A 16028-nucleotide genomic window follows, 5' to 3' on the forward strand; every position below is an offset into this window, starting at 1 on the left:
TTCAGAGCAGCGTAGTGCCCCCCCATTATCAATGTGTTTGAAAATGCTTCGCTTGACTCGTGCTGTGAAACTTCCACAGTGAAAGCTAGCGAAACAGCTGCGGACGGCGTGGGCACCCAACAGCCAATTCATGGGCCACCAATTTCGCATCCTTCATTGACACTGCAAGTTTTCGCGTTCAGGCACCGGCTATCATAGCTTGCCCACGCAGGTTGTTTTCGCGAAGGTGTCGTAGTCGCTGCGTTATCAAGCACCACACACCATGCGCACAGTTGCATCAACCAAGTGGCTCCGCTTGGTCGATTAGTCTTTGAAACCTGTTGGAGTCCGGATACCTCATCTGTCGTTGAAGCAGCAAAACTATTAGGCAGTCTCGTTCCCATGCTTACATACTTCGACGCGTGCGAGAAGCTTCACATGGATAGCAGGATGGAATGGTTGCAACGAGAATTTATTAACGCCGTACACAAGCGTAAGTAATTAAAACTCATGCCATGCCAACGATCGCAATGCGAGGTTTTAAGATTGGATCCACATTCTAATTCATATTCGAGGCTGCATTGCATGCAATTGCCCACGCACTCGTCTTCTGAGATGTGCACCCATCGTGGCATTTTACATGTGGCAAACTATGAGTGGCATTTTAATAGTTATACTGTATAATTGAATTATTTTCTTTAGGTTGTTCGTGGATTTGTACCGAGTTAGGCCAACGGAACGACACCTTGCAACCTGTGATTCTCTTCACTGGCGTGATACCATGTACAGGACCTTACCTGTGAGAAAGTGCCGTTTATTGGGTCAACGCGCCAGCGAAGTAGAAGCACATTGAAGGTGCGTATGATTTTCCGCGGAGCTATTCGCGCCAGCAGCAACAACATGACGGAGGAGGACCGGTAGACGTGTTCCCCGTAGTACAAGTTTCCAGTCAGCAGCAGTGCTTCAACGGAGGTACAGCGCTTTCCGTTGTACACGACGTACGCAATGTCGTCGCAGTCTTGGAAGAACTTTTTGACTGGCCCTCCGATACAATTTCTCTCAAACGATGTGAGTTTTTGGGTCAAGGCAGGTCCGTGTTTCGTTGTGCTCACTGATGAGATCACTTCGACTCTCGTGATATTCCGAGCAGATTCAAGACTCCGCGGCCAAACCAGTGAATGCCGGGATGACCAAGACCTACGGAGCGATGACATGGCCCTCGTCTTGAGAGCAAGCGTTCTGTCGGCATACGCGATGATAACCGCTTCGACAGCAAACCCAACAGACACAAGCGTCACAACGGTGGGGATGTTGACAGTAAACAAGATACACGCGTCATTCAGACCGCAGTATTTGGCCCCACGAAGGGAAGTCTTGCGCAAAATCTCCGCGTTATGTGAGAGAATCGACCCGATAGGCGTGTGTTGGATGGACTTCAACAGTAAACCGACACTAAGAGTGATGACACGTGAGTCGGAATCTCCGGTCCAGTCGCTGGTCTCCCGAGCGAGCTTTCACCAAGTTGATGAACGAGTACGAGAAGGCGAAGAAGGAGCACGTGAGGTTGGCGATGGATGCCGTCGTCAATGTTCCGGTTGCAAGTCCCAAGCATATACAAGTCGGAGTTGTAGACGAGGTGGTACATGACCTGCGCGAGGTAAATCACCTGCATGACGCCGTTCTGGCACCGATATGCCCAGATCTGCGTGAGTAAAACCGATCGCTTGTGCGACATCACCTGGTAGAGACTGATGACCCCCGAGGCAAGCATCTGTGCCACCACAAGACCTGGTAGCACGCTGATAGCAACAGTATCCGCGTATCGACTACGGAATGTGTTGAGGTTCATACCCACGCGGTTAGGTACATTCGGGTCGATGTAGTGCTCCCATTCCCACAAAGAAATAAAGAAGTTGTGGATGCAGACGTCTCCAGTGCTGCATAGAGGAATATCATCCGGAGAATGCACCATTAATCCATAACTCAGCCAGCGTTTAGAGACCTCGCACGTGTCTTCAATGTAAACGCCGGTAGTATTCACCGCACGGACACGACAGCCGCCATAGTAGGCTCGGAAGTAAGACTGCACCACCGTCGTCGCACCATTTTTCGTTTTGGATATATCCGCTGGCGTAGTGCGTGAGATTCGAGGCAAACTGCTGGTAAAACTATAAGGAAACAGCTTCAATTCATCCGGGACCACCTCCAACAGGTCTCGACCGTTTGTTTCCAGTGCCAACTTCGAACGCACAAGCTCATCGGTTATCTCCAATACAGGGCGACACTCTGCGTAATCTGGGAAAACGTGGGTATCCACGGCAGGAACCTGGCCGAAATCCGTGCTACCCGCCATTGTCGGGTACTGGAAAAGCCTAACGACTGACATCATAGTCCAACCGGTAACGCACTCGTCGGCTTGTTCAATGGCTAACTCCAACTCACGTATCATCTGTGGGGAGAGATTGAGCTTCGCTATCTTGATAATGTTGTAGAGTTCTTGAGCTGTTCCCGTGACGACGATCGGTGCGTCCCCCACTCGTTCTTGCTGCTCTGACATAGCGTACCATTCGCATCCAGAGCTTCCGAGAACGCGAGCTCCTCGTCACTAAGAGAGCTGAAGTCGTACAACGACACGTTTGGCGCCAAAGAGGTGAAAGTAAAGAATGGTGGGGCGGAAGTGATGGCTACATTCTCGATCAACTTGTACTTGAGCATGGCGATTTTACACGGGCCGAGGCACCCCGTGCATCCTCCAGCCATAGACGGATCTCGCTCCGTGAATGCAAAAATACTCTGGTCGGCCTGCATGAAGACTGAGGCATGAGATAAATAGTTGGTGGTGGTGAACAGCACGATCAACACTAGTGGGCCGACGATAACGTGCCCTGCAACATCGATGTATGCCACGATGACTGCCGGTCGAAAAAGAGCTCCCCATCCTTGAGACTTGCGATCCTGAGCCTGTTGGCGATAGTACGCCTCCGCCCAGTTTTCAGATACGCCTGCATGGGTAGGACCGTCCATCCAGGCTATACCAGCCAGAGTCAACTCACTGCGAAATTAAACTTGGAATGGCTCGCTCTGGTCCGACTGGGAGGTTTCAATGACTAAATATACTGGGTTTTTTTCTCGCGATGGCGCACATGAGGAATGAGGGCGACAACAGACCGACTTTAGAGAGTATGAAGACTCTTCTGCTCTGATGATACGGCTCCAGCATGAGTCTGCTTCTTTTAGCATGAGCCATGATCAACTTCAACCGGTTTTTGTAGACGTATACCGGTATCTTACCGGTATTTGTAGTTCAACTCAAAAGTAAACGTCAACGAAGCAGTCGCAAAGTCCCCGCACACAGATGACCCCCTCGCTCTCCATGGAGGCCGTTGCCGCGGTGGAGGACGCCTTCCTACGTGGTGAATGGACGCAGGCCCTCAACGACAGCCGCAGCATCCTCGCAGCGCGCATCGTGCAGGTACAACAGCATACTTTATTCGGTTCTCTAAATCGGTTCTCTAACCTTTTTAACACCTCATTCAGCACCGGCAGGAAGAAGAAACCCCAGTTGGCTCGGCAGTTATGGCCGTGGAAGAGTAAGTGTGATTACGTATTTTTCCCCAAGCTTTCGGAAAATGTTTAAAATGTTATATTGCTTTTTTCTTTTTCTTAGGGAGCGCGTGCTGTCCGTGTATCTCCAGGCGGTGTTCGAGCTGGACCTGGACGACGAAGTGGAGACGGCGGCGACAATTGCTCGAGCTTTTGCACCGCTGCCAAGTGGAATTGCCATTCAGTGGAGCAAATTCCTAGTGGCCATGAACCGACGATCAATGGCGACACAGGCTCTGCGAGACCTACTGGAGTGCTACGCTGTGGATGGAGGAGTGACTTTCACTACGGAGCAATATACCGCAGCTGCTGAAGTGCTGGCGTTGCAGTTGCTTCTGCCTGATGAGGGAATTGAGGCGGCGCGGCAATTCGTCACTGGGGACAGTGTGCTGGATGATGGAGCCAAACTGGTACGAAGCGGGGGAATGGAGGCTGGTGTTAAAAGTTGACGCTGACGGTGTTTTTTTTATTCTGTAGCAACTGCTTCGTCGGCTTCAAGCTGCACACTTGGCTACGCAGGAGTCTGGCAAGGTTGCTGAGCAGCCTTCGGTGGCGAACCAGACGACGAGGGGAGAACGGCAGTTAAATGATGCCTTTTATCAGTCTGCATCGAGTGGAGATAATGGACTGCAGCGACGTGGCAAGGAGCAGGGTGATGACGACAGTTCGAGCTACGTTATGCTCGGTGGCACTGCCATTGCATTGGCTGTCGCAGCTGCAGGTGCGCTGCGTTACCGCGAGAAGATTCACGAGTGCGTCTCCAACGCGATCCCGGCGATCTCCAAAGGGCTGGCGGATGCGAAGTATGCTCTGTTCGAAGCATAAACGGCACGCCTGTGCAGCTCAAAAGAACGACGAAAGGTTAAGTGGCGTTCCCCGCCGTTAAGTGCAACGTGATAGCATATTTACCCACCTCTTGCAACTACCAAATCATCGCCAAAAAATTATGAATCCGCTCCTCTTTTCCCAGCGTTATCCAGCTCTCGCAGCCAGACCTGGACGATTGCGTCCATACATTCTTCTGCTTGAGCGATGACAGTGCGATCAAACCCACCACGCTTGAGGGCTTCGATAGCTGACATGGTGTCGCGCACGGCCTGCGACGAGTAGATAACCCCGTCGTACTTGTTCACTTGTCGCCGTTCTGAGTTGGCATCAAGAACATGCAGCAGTCTCTCCTCCAACGTCCTGGGACTTTGACGCTGAGCTGGCACTTGCTGCTCTTCAGCAGGAGGTCCAACCTGATGGACTGGGAACGCGTCCGTTCGCGGCAAAATGTGCCTAGGTTCTTGGGATCGCCGCGCACTCAAAACCTGGCGTTGTCCAGATGCTTGAACTGCACTGGAGCTCACGATAAACCGGTTACCATGTTGAGAAGCTTCCAAAGTCGAAGTTTGACTTTGAGTAGCAACATTAACTTCATTTGGTGTCAAGAAGTTTCGTCGGTCCACTTGCGCTTGTTCCTGGGTAGAATCCCCACCAACCGACGAGTTTTCATTCGCCTGTTGAATAGTGTTCCCCGTCCTCGCTCGTTTCGAGGCTCTCGCCTGCTCTGGATCCACTGCAATCGGTCGGAGCTGCAGCCAGTCGTGGAGGTAGAGTCCGTCCAAGTAGTCTCCGCAAAAGTGGGCGAGCCCTACCGTGTCCGTGCCAAGCTGCTTCCAGCGAGCCAGACTCTCCTCATATCGAGTCGTCAGATCCTTCCACATGGCACAGAGCTTGGCGGACGAGTGGTGGGGAGCCAACCTCGGGTCGATCCCCTCATATCGAGCAATTTGCCCCACCACCACATCAAACTGCGGGTTTTCACTCGCGTAGGCCACCGCCACTTCTCTCCAGAACTTGGTTCTACCGTCGACTGGTTCTACCTCCACACCGGTAGAAGGTAGGGCGCCGGATTCTACCATTCGACGGAAAAAGGTTGGACTGAACAGCACATTGGCCAGTCTGAAGCCGCAGTGTTTCGTCCTACCTTCCACGTCAAATGTACCCATTTTCTTCTTCTGCTTGGCCTTGGTCCTGAAATTTCCGGAAAATACCTCCCCACGCAGACGAGCGCGTCGGTATTGAATCAGTAATTCGATGTAGCCATCTTTATGGTTGGTCGACGGGTCGGCCTGCGGGTGCAGGCCCAGCTGGGTACACGCAGCCCGCAGCTTCTTGGAGTGGTGTGTCCTAAGGAACCGGTCGAAGGCCTCGTCCGTCCCGTCCTGTGGGAAGTCGTTGATCAGCTGGCCGATGTCAGGCTCCGAGTCCAGCGACCTGGCGATCATAGGCTCCAGCGGAGCGAGCTCCTCGCTCTCGTTCTCGAGGCTGCTGGACATGGCTGCAGGGATCAAGAAGGCAGTTTTAGGCCTGGCCTACAGGCCCCCTACTTCTGACGGATGTGATTGGCTAATTAAAGTGGGTACATCGTACCATTTCATGCTATATGATAGGTTGCATCCTAAACTACGTACATGTTCGTCCGATACCATCGAAGGACGAAGTTGCGTATGCACGCCACACTCTTAGCGCAAGCTGAAATTAGCCGGTGGCCTGAAGACAAAACGATTGATCATCTCGAATGCTTCGAGATGTTCTGCAATACAACGTCCTTATCTCAAGGTTTATAATTATCATCGCGGAGGTTTTGCAAGTCGTCATCCTCACCCCCAACGCCACAATCGAAGTGGCGGCCTGGTGACTACCGACTCGATTGTGGCCATGGCTCATCCAGACGATGCGAACGGTTCGACCCCTCACTGGGCGACGGAGTACAGCATCCAGCAGAAACTCGCTCAGCAGACTCAAGACTGGAAGCGCCTCCTTCATCCGTCCGTCATGGTGGCGAGTCTGACAGTTTTAGGACGCGTCCTACTCGGTCCTGTGGCGCTTCTGCTGCTCTTCACCGCCACCAACTATTACTCCGGCGCGGGCTCTGTTCTCATCACGGCTTCGGATAGTTTCTTCGCGTTCACGGAACAGGACATGACCATGTCCGGCGGGTGCTCAGCTTGCATCGGTCCGTGCAAAATCACGCTGCTCAAGTACGCGCTGTTCAACGGGAGCGCGTTCGTGAGCTCCCCGGTCTTCAACGGTTTTGTCGCGCTCGGTGCAGACGAATCGCTGTACGACTTCAGCTCTCTGAGCCCCGAAGCTCTCGCTCTGGGGCAATCGCTGGATGATAATGGGGCCGTTTGTCAAAGCGGCACGAACGACTGGGGGGCGACTCACAACGTGGCCACGGGGTCCGCTCAGCAAATGCTCGACATCATCAACACGATCGGTCTTAGCGTCGCACCGCAGATGATACGCGAGCTCGAGCTTTCTGTTGGACGCACCGATGGGTGTGATACACGGTGGAGCATACTCACAGTCGCGCGACTCTTTCAGTTTCCGTCGATAGTGGGCGATGCCAATTTCGGTAAACTGTCTGCGGTGGATATCAACATCTTCCCGGACTATGCAGAATGCCGCCCGACAGTCGTGATTGATGATAGCCTCGTTGGAAAGAAGGCGGCTCTGCTCACGAATGGCGAAGACTTTTTACTTGCTGTGCCCGACAGTTTGACGGTGTTTCCGTACAGCTTTTCCAGTAGTCTGCCTCCTGTTTCACGTGAAGTTCCAGCGGGCGTCACGAAATTCCCAGCGACAACCGTCACTCAGCCTCTGCTTCGAGCCTACTTCGGTGGATGTCGCGTGCGTGAGGTAAACACAACGGGGATCTTTATCGAGGATACGTGCGAGCTGTCGACGCACTGGGAATTGTACGGATTGATGGTCCATTCGCCCGACGATATCCCGCTCTGTAGTGCGGGCGACGTGTGTATCCACAACTACTTCAACTCGCTGTGGGAGTGGCTAAACTATGTGTCGGAAGCTCAGCCCGACCGCGCCGGTATGATTGTCAACTCATTTCGCATCCGGTATGCTGACACCGTCGATATCAATATTCTACCTACTCTCGTGGTGGCGCAGATTCTGCTAATGGGGATCGTAAGCTTTTATCAAGTGATGTCTCACAAGCGATCCGTGCTGCTCACGCAAATCTGGGCGTATCGCTGTCAGAATGGACACATGCAGGTGGTGTATCTCGCTCAGATCATCTACCACCTCGTCTTCTACTCGGATCTGTACATGATCGGCATGGCGACGGGTACGCTGACCGGCGAGTCCATTGCCAACCTCACGTGCTGCACCTTCGCCTTCTCGTACTCGTTTATCAACCTACTCAAGGCAAGGTCAGGCGAGCAACGACTGGATCGAAACTTTCGCTTAACGTGGGAGACGATGCAACTAATTACGACAATTTGTGTGGGGTCACTCCTGCTATCGGTGCAGCGGACGCCGTTCGCGTCGATTATCACGAAGAACGCTGAGATCTTGCGCAAGACGTCAGCACGTGGAGCCAAGTACTGTGGCTTGAACGACTCGTGCATCCTGTTCAATATGGACATGGCGTCCGTCATTTCGATCCTGTCTCTCGGCTTGGGCGCTGTTGCTCTGGTCATTTCTGCAATCGTGACGATGTTCGCTCCAAAGTCGAAAAGTGTCGTGCGATCGGCCGACCTCGTCTTCGCAGAGCTGAGAAACCTGGCCTCGTTCAAGAAAACTAACAAAAAGGAAGTAGACGACGCCGAAGCCGAGATGAAACCGGGCGAGGAACTCACCACTTTCGAGAGGCACTGCCTTGGTGTGCCTCTCAATCGCCTTTTTCGGGACTGCGACGACATTGGCTATGAAATTTACAACGGCAAGCGATGCACGACGGTCGAGGCGCTGCTGCTCACGGGATATCTCTACTATGGGGAGCACGTCTACCAGGCGTCCTCCGTGATGTTGCTGCTGCTAGCGCGAATCGTGCCGAGAAAAGTGCTGCGAACCTTCAACGTGCTGGTACTGCGCTGGCACCTGAATCCGAAAGATGGCACGCTCTCGAAAGCCTATTCGTGCACTTGGTATCACGCCAGCGCAGAGGATCACAAGCTGGCGGGAACGACTCCAGTAGCGTAGCTAGTTTTAGAGATACAATTTATTAAGTAATAATACTAAGTTCTTACTAAGTATGAATTACTTTCGCTTTCGGTTGGACATTGCCGTTGACCGATAATTCTACAGCTCGAAACGTTCTCTTCGATTGAAGTTAACGAATCTTCTCGAGCGCAATTGAAACTATCTCAATCAAGTCAAACCGATTGCGGAGGGACACGAGTGATTGAATTCACTTGACAACCCGCTAAACTGAAAACTGTTCTGCAACCCCCCCCAACTGAATTTTCGGAGATCATGGAGGAGACGTTGTCTATCCGCACAGCCACGTTCGTCGTGTGCAAACATCGTCTCCCCACAACTGGAGGCTGGCTTCCGCATGTGATTCGAAGTATTGATGACTACTTGACTGGGACTTTGAGTCACAAGACTGGGCGCTGCGGAGAAGACTCTGGACTATATCTTTCGGAAGACCGCGCCGATTTGGAAGTAGGCAGTGCAAGCTGCCGTTCGAGGCGGACACATGCACGTACTTCGCTGGATGACTGGGCGTGACGACGGTCGTGGACCCTGGAAGGCTGATTTTAACAATGTGTTGGAAATTGCAGCAGCCCACGGGCACCTTGATGTGGTCCAGTGGCTATCTAAGCGGGGAATGGACAGAGATATACTACAGTCGACTAATATGTCTACGGCCGGTGACTTCGAGAAGGCTAGATATTGCATCGAGGATGCGTTGAGCCTGACAGCGGAGCACGGACATTTCGAGGTGCTCAAGTGGATTTACGGCACACAAACCTACAAATTCCATGGACATTGGAGCCCAATGGGCAAAGCTGTTGCAAACGGCCACCTCGCCATCGCCCAGTGGTTGCATGAGGTCAAAGGCGAGCGCTGCTCTGCTGAAGCCGTCAGCATCTCTGCGAAGATTGGGTACCTCGAAGTGCTGCAGTGGCTACATTCCAAGAATCTTTTTACAAGCACCAGGGCTTCGATGCGCTGGGCAGCCATTAAGGGTCGGCGAAATGGTGAAATGGCTGCACGCAACTCATCACGAAACGTGCTCGATTGACGCTATGCCCATGGCGGCAAGCAATGGCCATCTAAAGCTAGCCCAATGGCTGTACGATAACGTGCATCACACGTGTCATTCGTCTGAATCACGCGTAAGAGCTGAGAACGCTGCTGGACGCGGACATCTAAATGTGGTGAAATGGCTACACGAATACTTTCCCAACGCATTCCGTGTCGATGCGATGAATAGCGCTACCAGGAATGCTCATACGGATGTTATCACTTGGCTACATGAAAACCGAAGCGAAGGATGCTCCAAAGAGGGTCCAATCTGTGCAGCAGCAAACGGCCACTTGGAAGTTCTGAAATGGCTACACAAGCACTACCCAGAAACCTTTGAGCCAGGGCTATATGATCTCATGGACGAAGCTGTTGCGTATAGAACTAGCCGCCTTGAAGTCGTTCAGTGGCTGCACGAAAACATTCCAAAACTAAGAGCAACTACTGCAATGAAGCATGCCGCGACGAGCGGCCGCCTCGACATTTTCCTGTATCTATTACCGAACCGAGGGGTTTCCAAGCAACGAAGAAATACTTCATACGCAAAATTTCCAAGTATTGTGCCGCTTTGACCCGAATACCCGTGGAAAGCGATGCTCGAATCCAGCGACAAGCGATCAAGTGAAGATGTTGCAGACTGTTTTCAAGCACCGTCATCACTTCCTTAAATGTTGTTTATCGTGTCTAGCGGGGATATCGTGTAGCAGAGGCAACACCGAAATTCTGGATTGGGTGAATCAGTTTGGAATCGAGCTGCGGTCGACAGAGCCCGTTCGCGACGCTGTCCAACGCGACGACGTGAAGCTGTTGCAGTGGTTTTCCGACAATGGGTTTGAGATGAAAGACCTGAAGTTGCTCGCACTGGCAGTTGGTAGCTCCAATCTGGACACACTTCGTTGGTTGTCGAAGCACGGGCATGCTGTGGACTCACTTGACTTGGTTAGGAGGGCTGGCTGGAAGTACAACACGTACCAAAGTATTCCGGTCTTGCGGTGGTTGGTGGAACACGGACCCCCGCTCGACGCGCCAACCGCGACGTATTTGGTACTGGAGTCCCGTCACGTTGAGATTGTGCCATGGGTAGCTGAAAAGTACCGGAAAGACCTCGTGCTCATGGCGCTTCGGAATGACCAAAGAGTTCTATGGTGGATTCTTGCGCGTACAAAATTTCAGGACGAAGACATCCAACGGAAGATTCTCCGTCCTTTCTCCGTCCTCTAACCGAGAATCCTGTCTGTCGGTCATCGCGTCACGCTTTCCGCCCCTACAGCCTAGACCTGTCAATTAGACTACGCTACCGCGGCCTTATTGCATACATTATTCACTCATCAAGTCGACTCGCACTGGCTTTTAAACTACTTACGAAATTACAAAACTAGACACAATCACGCTAAAAATCGTACTTACGCGGAAATAATCGGACTTTAACGGGTGTGATTATCACATCCCCCATTTTGAAAGTTGGCGCGCGGTGGGCGGACGGACGGAGGCAACGAGCGGGAGGGCGCGTGGCGTACGGGAGTGAGCAGCGGAGTGCAGCGGCAGCGGACACTGCTACAGTGAGTACATGCATACATCTACATAAATAAACTACTTTACGGTTTCGGGAGTTCCGCCTGTTGGGATAACTGGTACCTTCAGGGCAGTCGATGGATTACAGTACGGAATTAGGGGTAGACTGGTGCTTATTAGGCGTTCATCTTCTAATACACCAAGAATGTGTGCGAACGACGACCTAACGCTGCACATAGATTAACTGATAAACAGCACGCGGCGTGGTATAGCTGGCAATCGTGCTGTATTCATTTGCAGGAATCAAGCATTATAATACACCAATATGAGTAGTCGCGTGCTCAACTTAAGTTACTACTGCGTAGTAGTTGGTCGAATTAAGTAAACCCAGGTGCATCACCAGCGCGCGCATCGAGGCGTCATACTTACGACTTTTTATGTTTTTTATTAAGCTGATTAATGGCAGGATCTTGCTGCAGTCCGACACTCGCTTCCATAGGAACGATAGTCGCATCAGCCAAGTGACAACAATGCACTCCAACTCAAATCAAAATCGATCATATCCCAGGTGCCCTAACTCTCGCGCTTCAACAAAACAATTTTAGAAAATGCTGCTCGAATTGCGCGCAGCGCACAACAGCATGGTCTTGCGCAATTTCGAATTACTGTTACTAAGTACTGTACGCCATGCACCAAGAGCAATAACGCGTTATAAATCCAGATGAAAGATGCAGAGTAGGCAAAGCGTAGAATAGTAGTGACACTGGCAACGCATGCAGCTTTCAAAATAAATGCGCGCTGCTACCCTAGATACGTGTACCGTAAACTACTACAGCATGCACATAATGCAGCTTAGTGTAGACATTGTCGTTAGAGCAATATATATATATATATGAAGCTATTGGCCGGACCTCGGGGTCCCGCATCATGTACCGATGGCGACCGGAATTATTTATTTTTATCGGCGGGGCAGTGATAATATATATGTTGTGACAATTTTGTGATAATTTTTCGAGTTTAGCTAGAGCTCATTTCACCTTCAAGCATCTAGCATCCAGTATGAAGTCTAGGCGAACTGGAGGTGCAGAGGTTCCTCGGCGCAAACGTGATACTTAAGTATTGAAATCGTCGTGACCACAAAGCTGCTGCATTCGTTCGTTCTGTTAAGCGTCTTGGTGAAGATACGACCAAGAAGATTCAAGCTGACTGCTAGAAGCTAGCGCCTACTACAGCAGCAGCGGCGTCGGGCACGCAAAGGTGCGAACTCTGCAGCTCTGTGCAACTCGATAGTCGATACTACCAGAGATACATAGCATCGATACAAACATGCAGCACTTGAATTTACCGAATATACCGGTTGCTTATGACAGCTGGCGGGGCAAGCGGCGACCCCGGGGTCCCGCCAAACGCTTCATATGCATATACACGATACACAACAACCTAACCATCGAAGACGCACAGTCGCTACCGATCCGTATTGAGTTGAGCTAAATTTGCTATGTCTATTTGAACTGTTATCGCGCAAACCAGCATTACTACATGTAGCGCGGTGCAGTGCGTAAATTCATGCTGGCAAAGTTGCAGTCTTCAGTGCTAACGCAGTAACAACACTAGAGTACGGTATCGACGACAGCTACCAGTTTGCAACGCAGTATAAACCACACCCAATCATAGTTTCAATACTTTAGTTATTACTTCAAAGTAAGTAAACACGCAGGTCACTACACTGTAGTAAGGCATGTCCGTGACAATGTAGCTCGCCTCGCAGAAACGGGTGATCAATAATACAACGGCAACGATATTCAGCTCACTCGATGTTTAGGTACTCAACTTTGCATCGTGAGCGACATTTGGTAATTAGCTTAACAGGAAAATGTATTCCTACTCATTTGCTACTAAAGCACGAAGTTATAGCAACGACTATGTGTCAACTGTATCCGCACATTATTGTTATGGAAATCAAAATGATGCATATACTTTTAAGCTATGCTATTCCAGCAACCCGTGGTCAAAGCGCCCGCGTAGCGGGTGCCCAGAGCGCTGGTCCGTGAGGCTATACAGAACCGCGGTCCGGGAGTTGCGAAGCAGTGGATTGAGGAGAGTTTGAGGGAAGTGGAGGCTTTCCGTTGGTACTTCTCGACAGCGATCAAGAGGGGGAACGGGGAAGGCGAGGAGACAGAGTTGCCGCCGAGTTCTAAGCGAAAACGTTGCAATTAAGTAATAAATCTTAATCGAACCTTCTCCCGGATGACATCGGGGTGACAGTGGCTATGATCCAAGCTAGCTTCCGCTGCAAGTCAAAGTGCAACATGTTTTGCGAAAGAACTGAAATGTATTGGCTACTTTTCGAGTCCCCCAGGCCCCCAAACTCCCCCTTATGTGGGGTGGAGGGTCTCGTTTGGGGAAGTGCTGTGCTTCAGCCGCTGTTGCTTACTCAGAATCCCAATCCTCACCACTGCGTCGTGGGCATAACTGGATTAAGATTTACACCAAGGCAACAAAAAGCTTTCCGAATTGTTTGTGTTTCATTGTATTAACCAAAAAGACACTACAGAACCGATAAGTCTAGAGCGCCTATTCATACTTCGCTTTGTAGTCCTCGCGGTACTTTAGGTAACTCAGTCTTTCCGCACTTTTCCCTTTACCTCCAGCCACATGTAAACAGTGTTTTGAGCTTGTTTTTCTTCCAGCCACTTCGCAAGTTGGGCCTTCTGCAAAGTTTCGGCTCTTGGCGGCGTTTTCAAATACTCTTAATGATCTTGGCGAGAGCTTCATCGTCGAATTACTTCATCAATGCCTCAAACAAAGACTTCTCTATCGGGTTCTTTCTGCCAAAAAGCGCCCGATAGGCGACTTAAGTGTTGATGCTAAGACATCGTCGCCTGCCATGTTCAAATTCAGCAACTCAAACACGACGTGGGGTGCCTCTGACTGCTCATCCACCCATTGAGCTGCGCCGTTTCCATTTCTTTTCCGAGTTTCGCCGTGTCGGACTTCGACGTACTTCAACCACGTTTCTAGCTGCGGCTTGTCAAAGAGTTTATCCCCCGCGCTGTTCACCACCCAGTTGTGTTTCCGGGTGTACATTTGCACGAGTATGTCAAAAGTACCCGCGTTCAGCAGCTTGGATACTTCTGTCGGGTCTTTCAGCTCACGCACACACGTGTTGAGCAGTGCGAGCTGCAAGTTCGCTGCCTCTTTCTCCGTTCTCGGGTTCTTCTTCGCCAAACTGAGCATTTGAGCCAGCGCTTCGTCCGTGTATTAGCCCAGTAGAGTCTCGATCACAGTGACTATCTGTTTGATGTCATCTCATTGAACCGATCGAGGTACGCTCTCCAGAGTTGGAAATGGTCGCTGGCGAGAAGGTTGTCGATCGCCTTGCTTATTTTCTTGTCAACAAAAGTATTGTCCGAAGTCCGCACCTCTCGATACGTGCCTTTCATTTCACCCCTGTCCAGTACCATTTTGTAGAATATACTCCAGGGTGGACACCGAGTCTGTAGCGACCATTTCACGCACTCTTTATGTAGCTTCTTGGCGATTGTCAAGGTACTTGGGTTCTTCATCGCCACCTCGATCATGGCCAGCAGCGCATCGTCACAGTTGTGCTGCATCAAGGTTGGCATCAGTAGATTTGGGTAGTCCGGATTCTTCTTTATGAACTCATCAGCGTAGCGAAACCACAAAACAAATTGCAGGCTGTCGACGAGTTTGTCCATCGCAAGAAAAACACCCAGTTTCTGGAAAACGCCATCGACAAGCAAGCCTTTTGCCTTCTCAACAACCTGGCGCCGCGTAAAAGATGCGAGGGGGAATACCCCGCTGCTGTACCCAACTAAAACCTCGTGCTCGGACCTTCGTAAAAATCCCTCACAGCACTTCTAAACTCCTCCCTTTAGCAAAATATGAGGCTGATGCTTTCTAACGCTGGCTGCATATCTTTTGTGTACCAGATTACACTGTGTAAAGTGTAATGTACACTGCTGATTCTGGGGGGTTCTGCGAAATATTGACGCTTCCGGACAGGAAGAGCTATTGTGAGGCTCGAGGGAATGATGGCCTCGAGTATCGCCAGAAGGAAAGAGAGCTGCAGCATCCAATGCTGGCATACTGCTTTACCTGCTGCAAAGAGGAGATAGCCTTGCCACTGGTGTTTTATGCCTTAGCACGCAATTCAATACATGTAGTGTACTCCGCAAAAAACAGGGATTTTCACAACACACTTAGTTACAGTTAGTGCTGTTTGCAAACGCGTTTGTAGGTTTGCTGCTCGGATGCCATGGTGCGCTCGCGGGCCGATATCACTAGCAGATCAAATTAATGGCTACTGTTACCCGTTGTCGAGGGGTCATCCTTACTTTTGAGTACATTTCGCGGACTTTCGAGTAATGAGTACTAGTAATGTGCTCGGACTTCCGAGTGCGTAAACTTCATTTAAACTCGTGCGGTGTGTCAACTTGAAACTATTGACAGAACTCTAAAGGCGTTGCTTGTTGAGATGCCGTTCACGAACACAAATAACGTGCTACAAAGCCTTTAGTGCAACTTATTGTTTTCTGCTAGATGACGCTTGAATTCTCTATTAGCTTATTCACGTCCACATAAGTGGATCAATGCGTTACTTTCCCAGATGTATTCACATTGTATCCTCCTCTGGTCTGGTCCAAGGTGGCGATGCCGGACGTGGCATCTTTCCTAAGTCACATTATGTGAAATTACTCAGAAGTCATGAAGTGTACTCACAATTAAGTAGCACCTGTTGTTCCATGTACGCACCAGGGCGTAGCAAAAGTAATCTAACGTTAGTGCTGCTTATTTTGAAGAGATCATGGTTGGTGTAAAGTAGAAGACCTTCGCGAGCTTCCGACATGTGAAAAGAGCTTCAACTC

The 16028-nt window shown here is 50.7% G+C and overlaps 7 protein-coding genes across 7 annotated transcripts; 3 read left to right on the forward strand and 4 right to left on the reverse strand.

The window, feature by feature from the left end:
• Positions 1 to 704: 704 nt before the first annotated feature.
• Positions 705 to 3003, reverse strand: PHYSODRAFT_316836 (hypothetical protein; the record flags this gene model as incomplete). The annotated part of the gene is made up of 4 exons (XM_009532944.1): positions 705 to 1037; positions 1152 to 1431; positions 1596 to 2481; positions 2544 to 3003. 4 exons carry the CDS (start codon positions 3001 to 3003, stop codon positions 705 to 707), a joined length of 1959 nt encoding a protein of 652 aa, XP_009531239.1.
• A 326-nt stretch (positions 3004 to 3329) lies between these two features.
• On the forward strand, positions 3330 to 4407 carry PHYSODRAFT_562325 (hypothetical protein; the record flags this gene model as incomplete). The annotated part of the gene is made up of 4 exons (XM_009532945.1): positions 3330 to 3451; positions 3517 to 3569; positions 3647 to 3992; positions 4060 to 4407. Exons 1-4 carry the CDS (start codon positions 3335 to 3337, stop codon positions 4405 to 4407), a joined length of 864 nt encoding a protein of 287 aa, XP_009531240.1. The 5' UTR covers positions 3330 to 3334.
• A 119-nt stretch (positions 4408 to 4526) lies between these two features.
• PHYSODRAFT_562329 (hypothetical protein) lies at positions 4527 to 5855 on the reverse strand (the record flags this gene model as incomplete). Its single annotated transcript, XM_009532946.1, has 2 exons — positions 4527 to 4823; positions 5067 to 5855. 2 exons carry the CDS (start codon positions 5853 to 5855, stop codon positions 4527 to 4529), a joined length of 1086 nt encoding a protein of 361 aa, XP_009531241.1.
• A 703-nt stretch (positions 5856 to 6558) lies between these two features.
• PHYSODRAFT_514259 (hypothetical protein) lies at positions 6559 to 8577 on the forward strand (the record flags this gene model as incomplete). Its single annotated transcript, XM_009532947.1, has 3 exons — positions 6559 to 7386; positions 7450 to 8061; positions 8227 to 8577. 3 exons carry the CDS (start codon positions 6559 to 6561, stop codon positions 8575 to 8577), a joined length of 1791 nt encoding a protein of 596 aa, XP_009531242.1.
• Positions 8578 to 9238: 661 nt separating this feature from the next.
• On the forward strand, positions 9239 to 9625 carry PHYSODRAFT_303212 (hypothetical protein; the record flags this gene model as incomplete). Its single annotated transcript, XM_009532948.1, has 1 exon — positions 9239 to 9625. One exon carries the CDS (start codon positions 9239 to 9241, stop codon positions 9623 to 9625), a length of 387 nt encoding a protein of 128 aa, XP_009531243.1.
• Positions 9626 to 13953: 4328 nt separating this feature from the next.
• On the reverse strand, positions 13954 to 14376 carry PHYSODRAFT_335544 (hypothetical protein; the record flags this gene model as incomplete). The annotated part of the gene is made up of 1 exon (XM_009532949.1): positions 13954 to 14376. The coding sequence occupies one exon, from the start codon at positions 14374 to 14376 to the stop codon at positions 13954 to 13956; it is 423 nt and encodes a 140-aa protein (XP_009531244.1).
• A 53-nt stretch (positions 14377 to 14429) lies between these two features.
• On the reverse strand, positions 14430 to 14894 carry PHYSODRAFT_512196 (hypothetical protein; the record flags this gene model as incomplete). Its single annotated transcript, XM_009532950.1, has 2 exons — positions 14430 to 14589; positions 14659 to 14894. Coding segments are annotated over 2 exons (396 nt in total), but the record flags the coding sequence as incomplete, so codon positions are not given.
• Between the last annotated feature and the right edge of the window lie 1134 nt (positions 14895 to 16028).

This window comes from Phytophthora sojae (assembly GCF_000149755.1).
Source record: "Phytophthora sojae unplaced genomic scaffold PHYSOscaffold_6, whole genome shotgun sequence".
Lineage (NCBI taxonomy): Eukaryota > Oomycota > Peronosporomycetes > Peronosporales > Peronosporaceae > Phytophthora > Phytophthora sojae.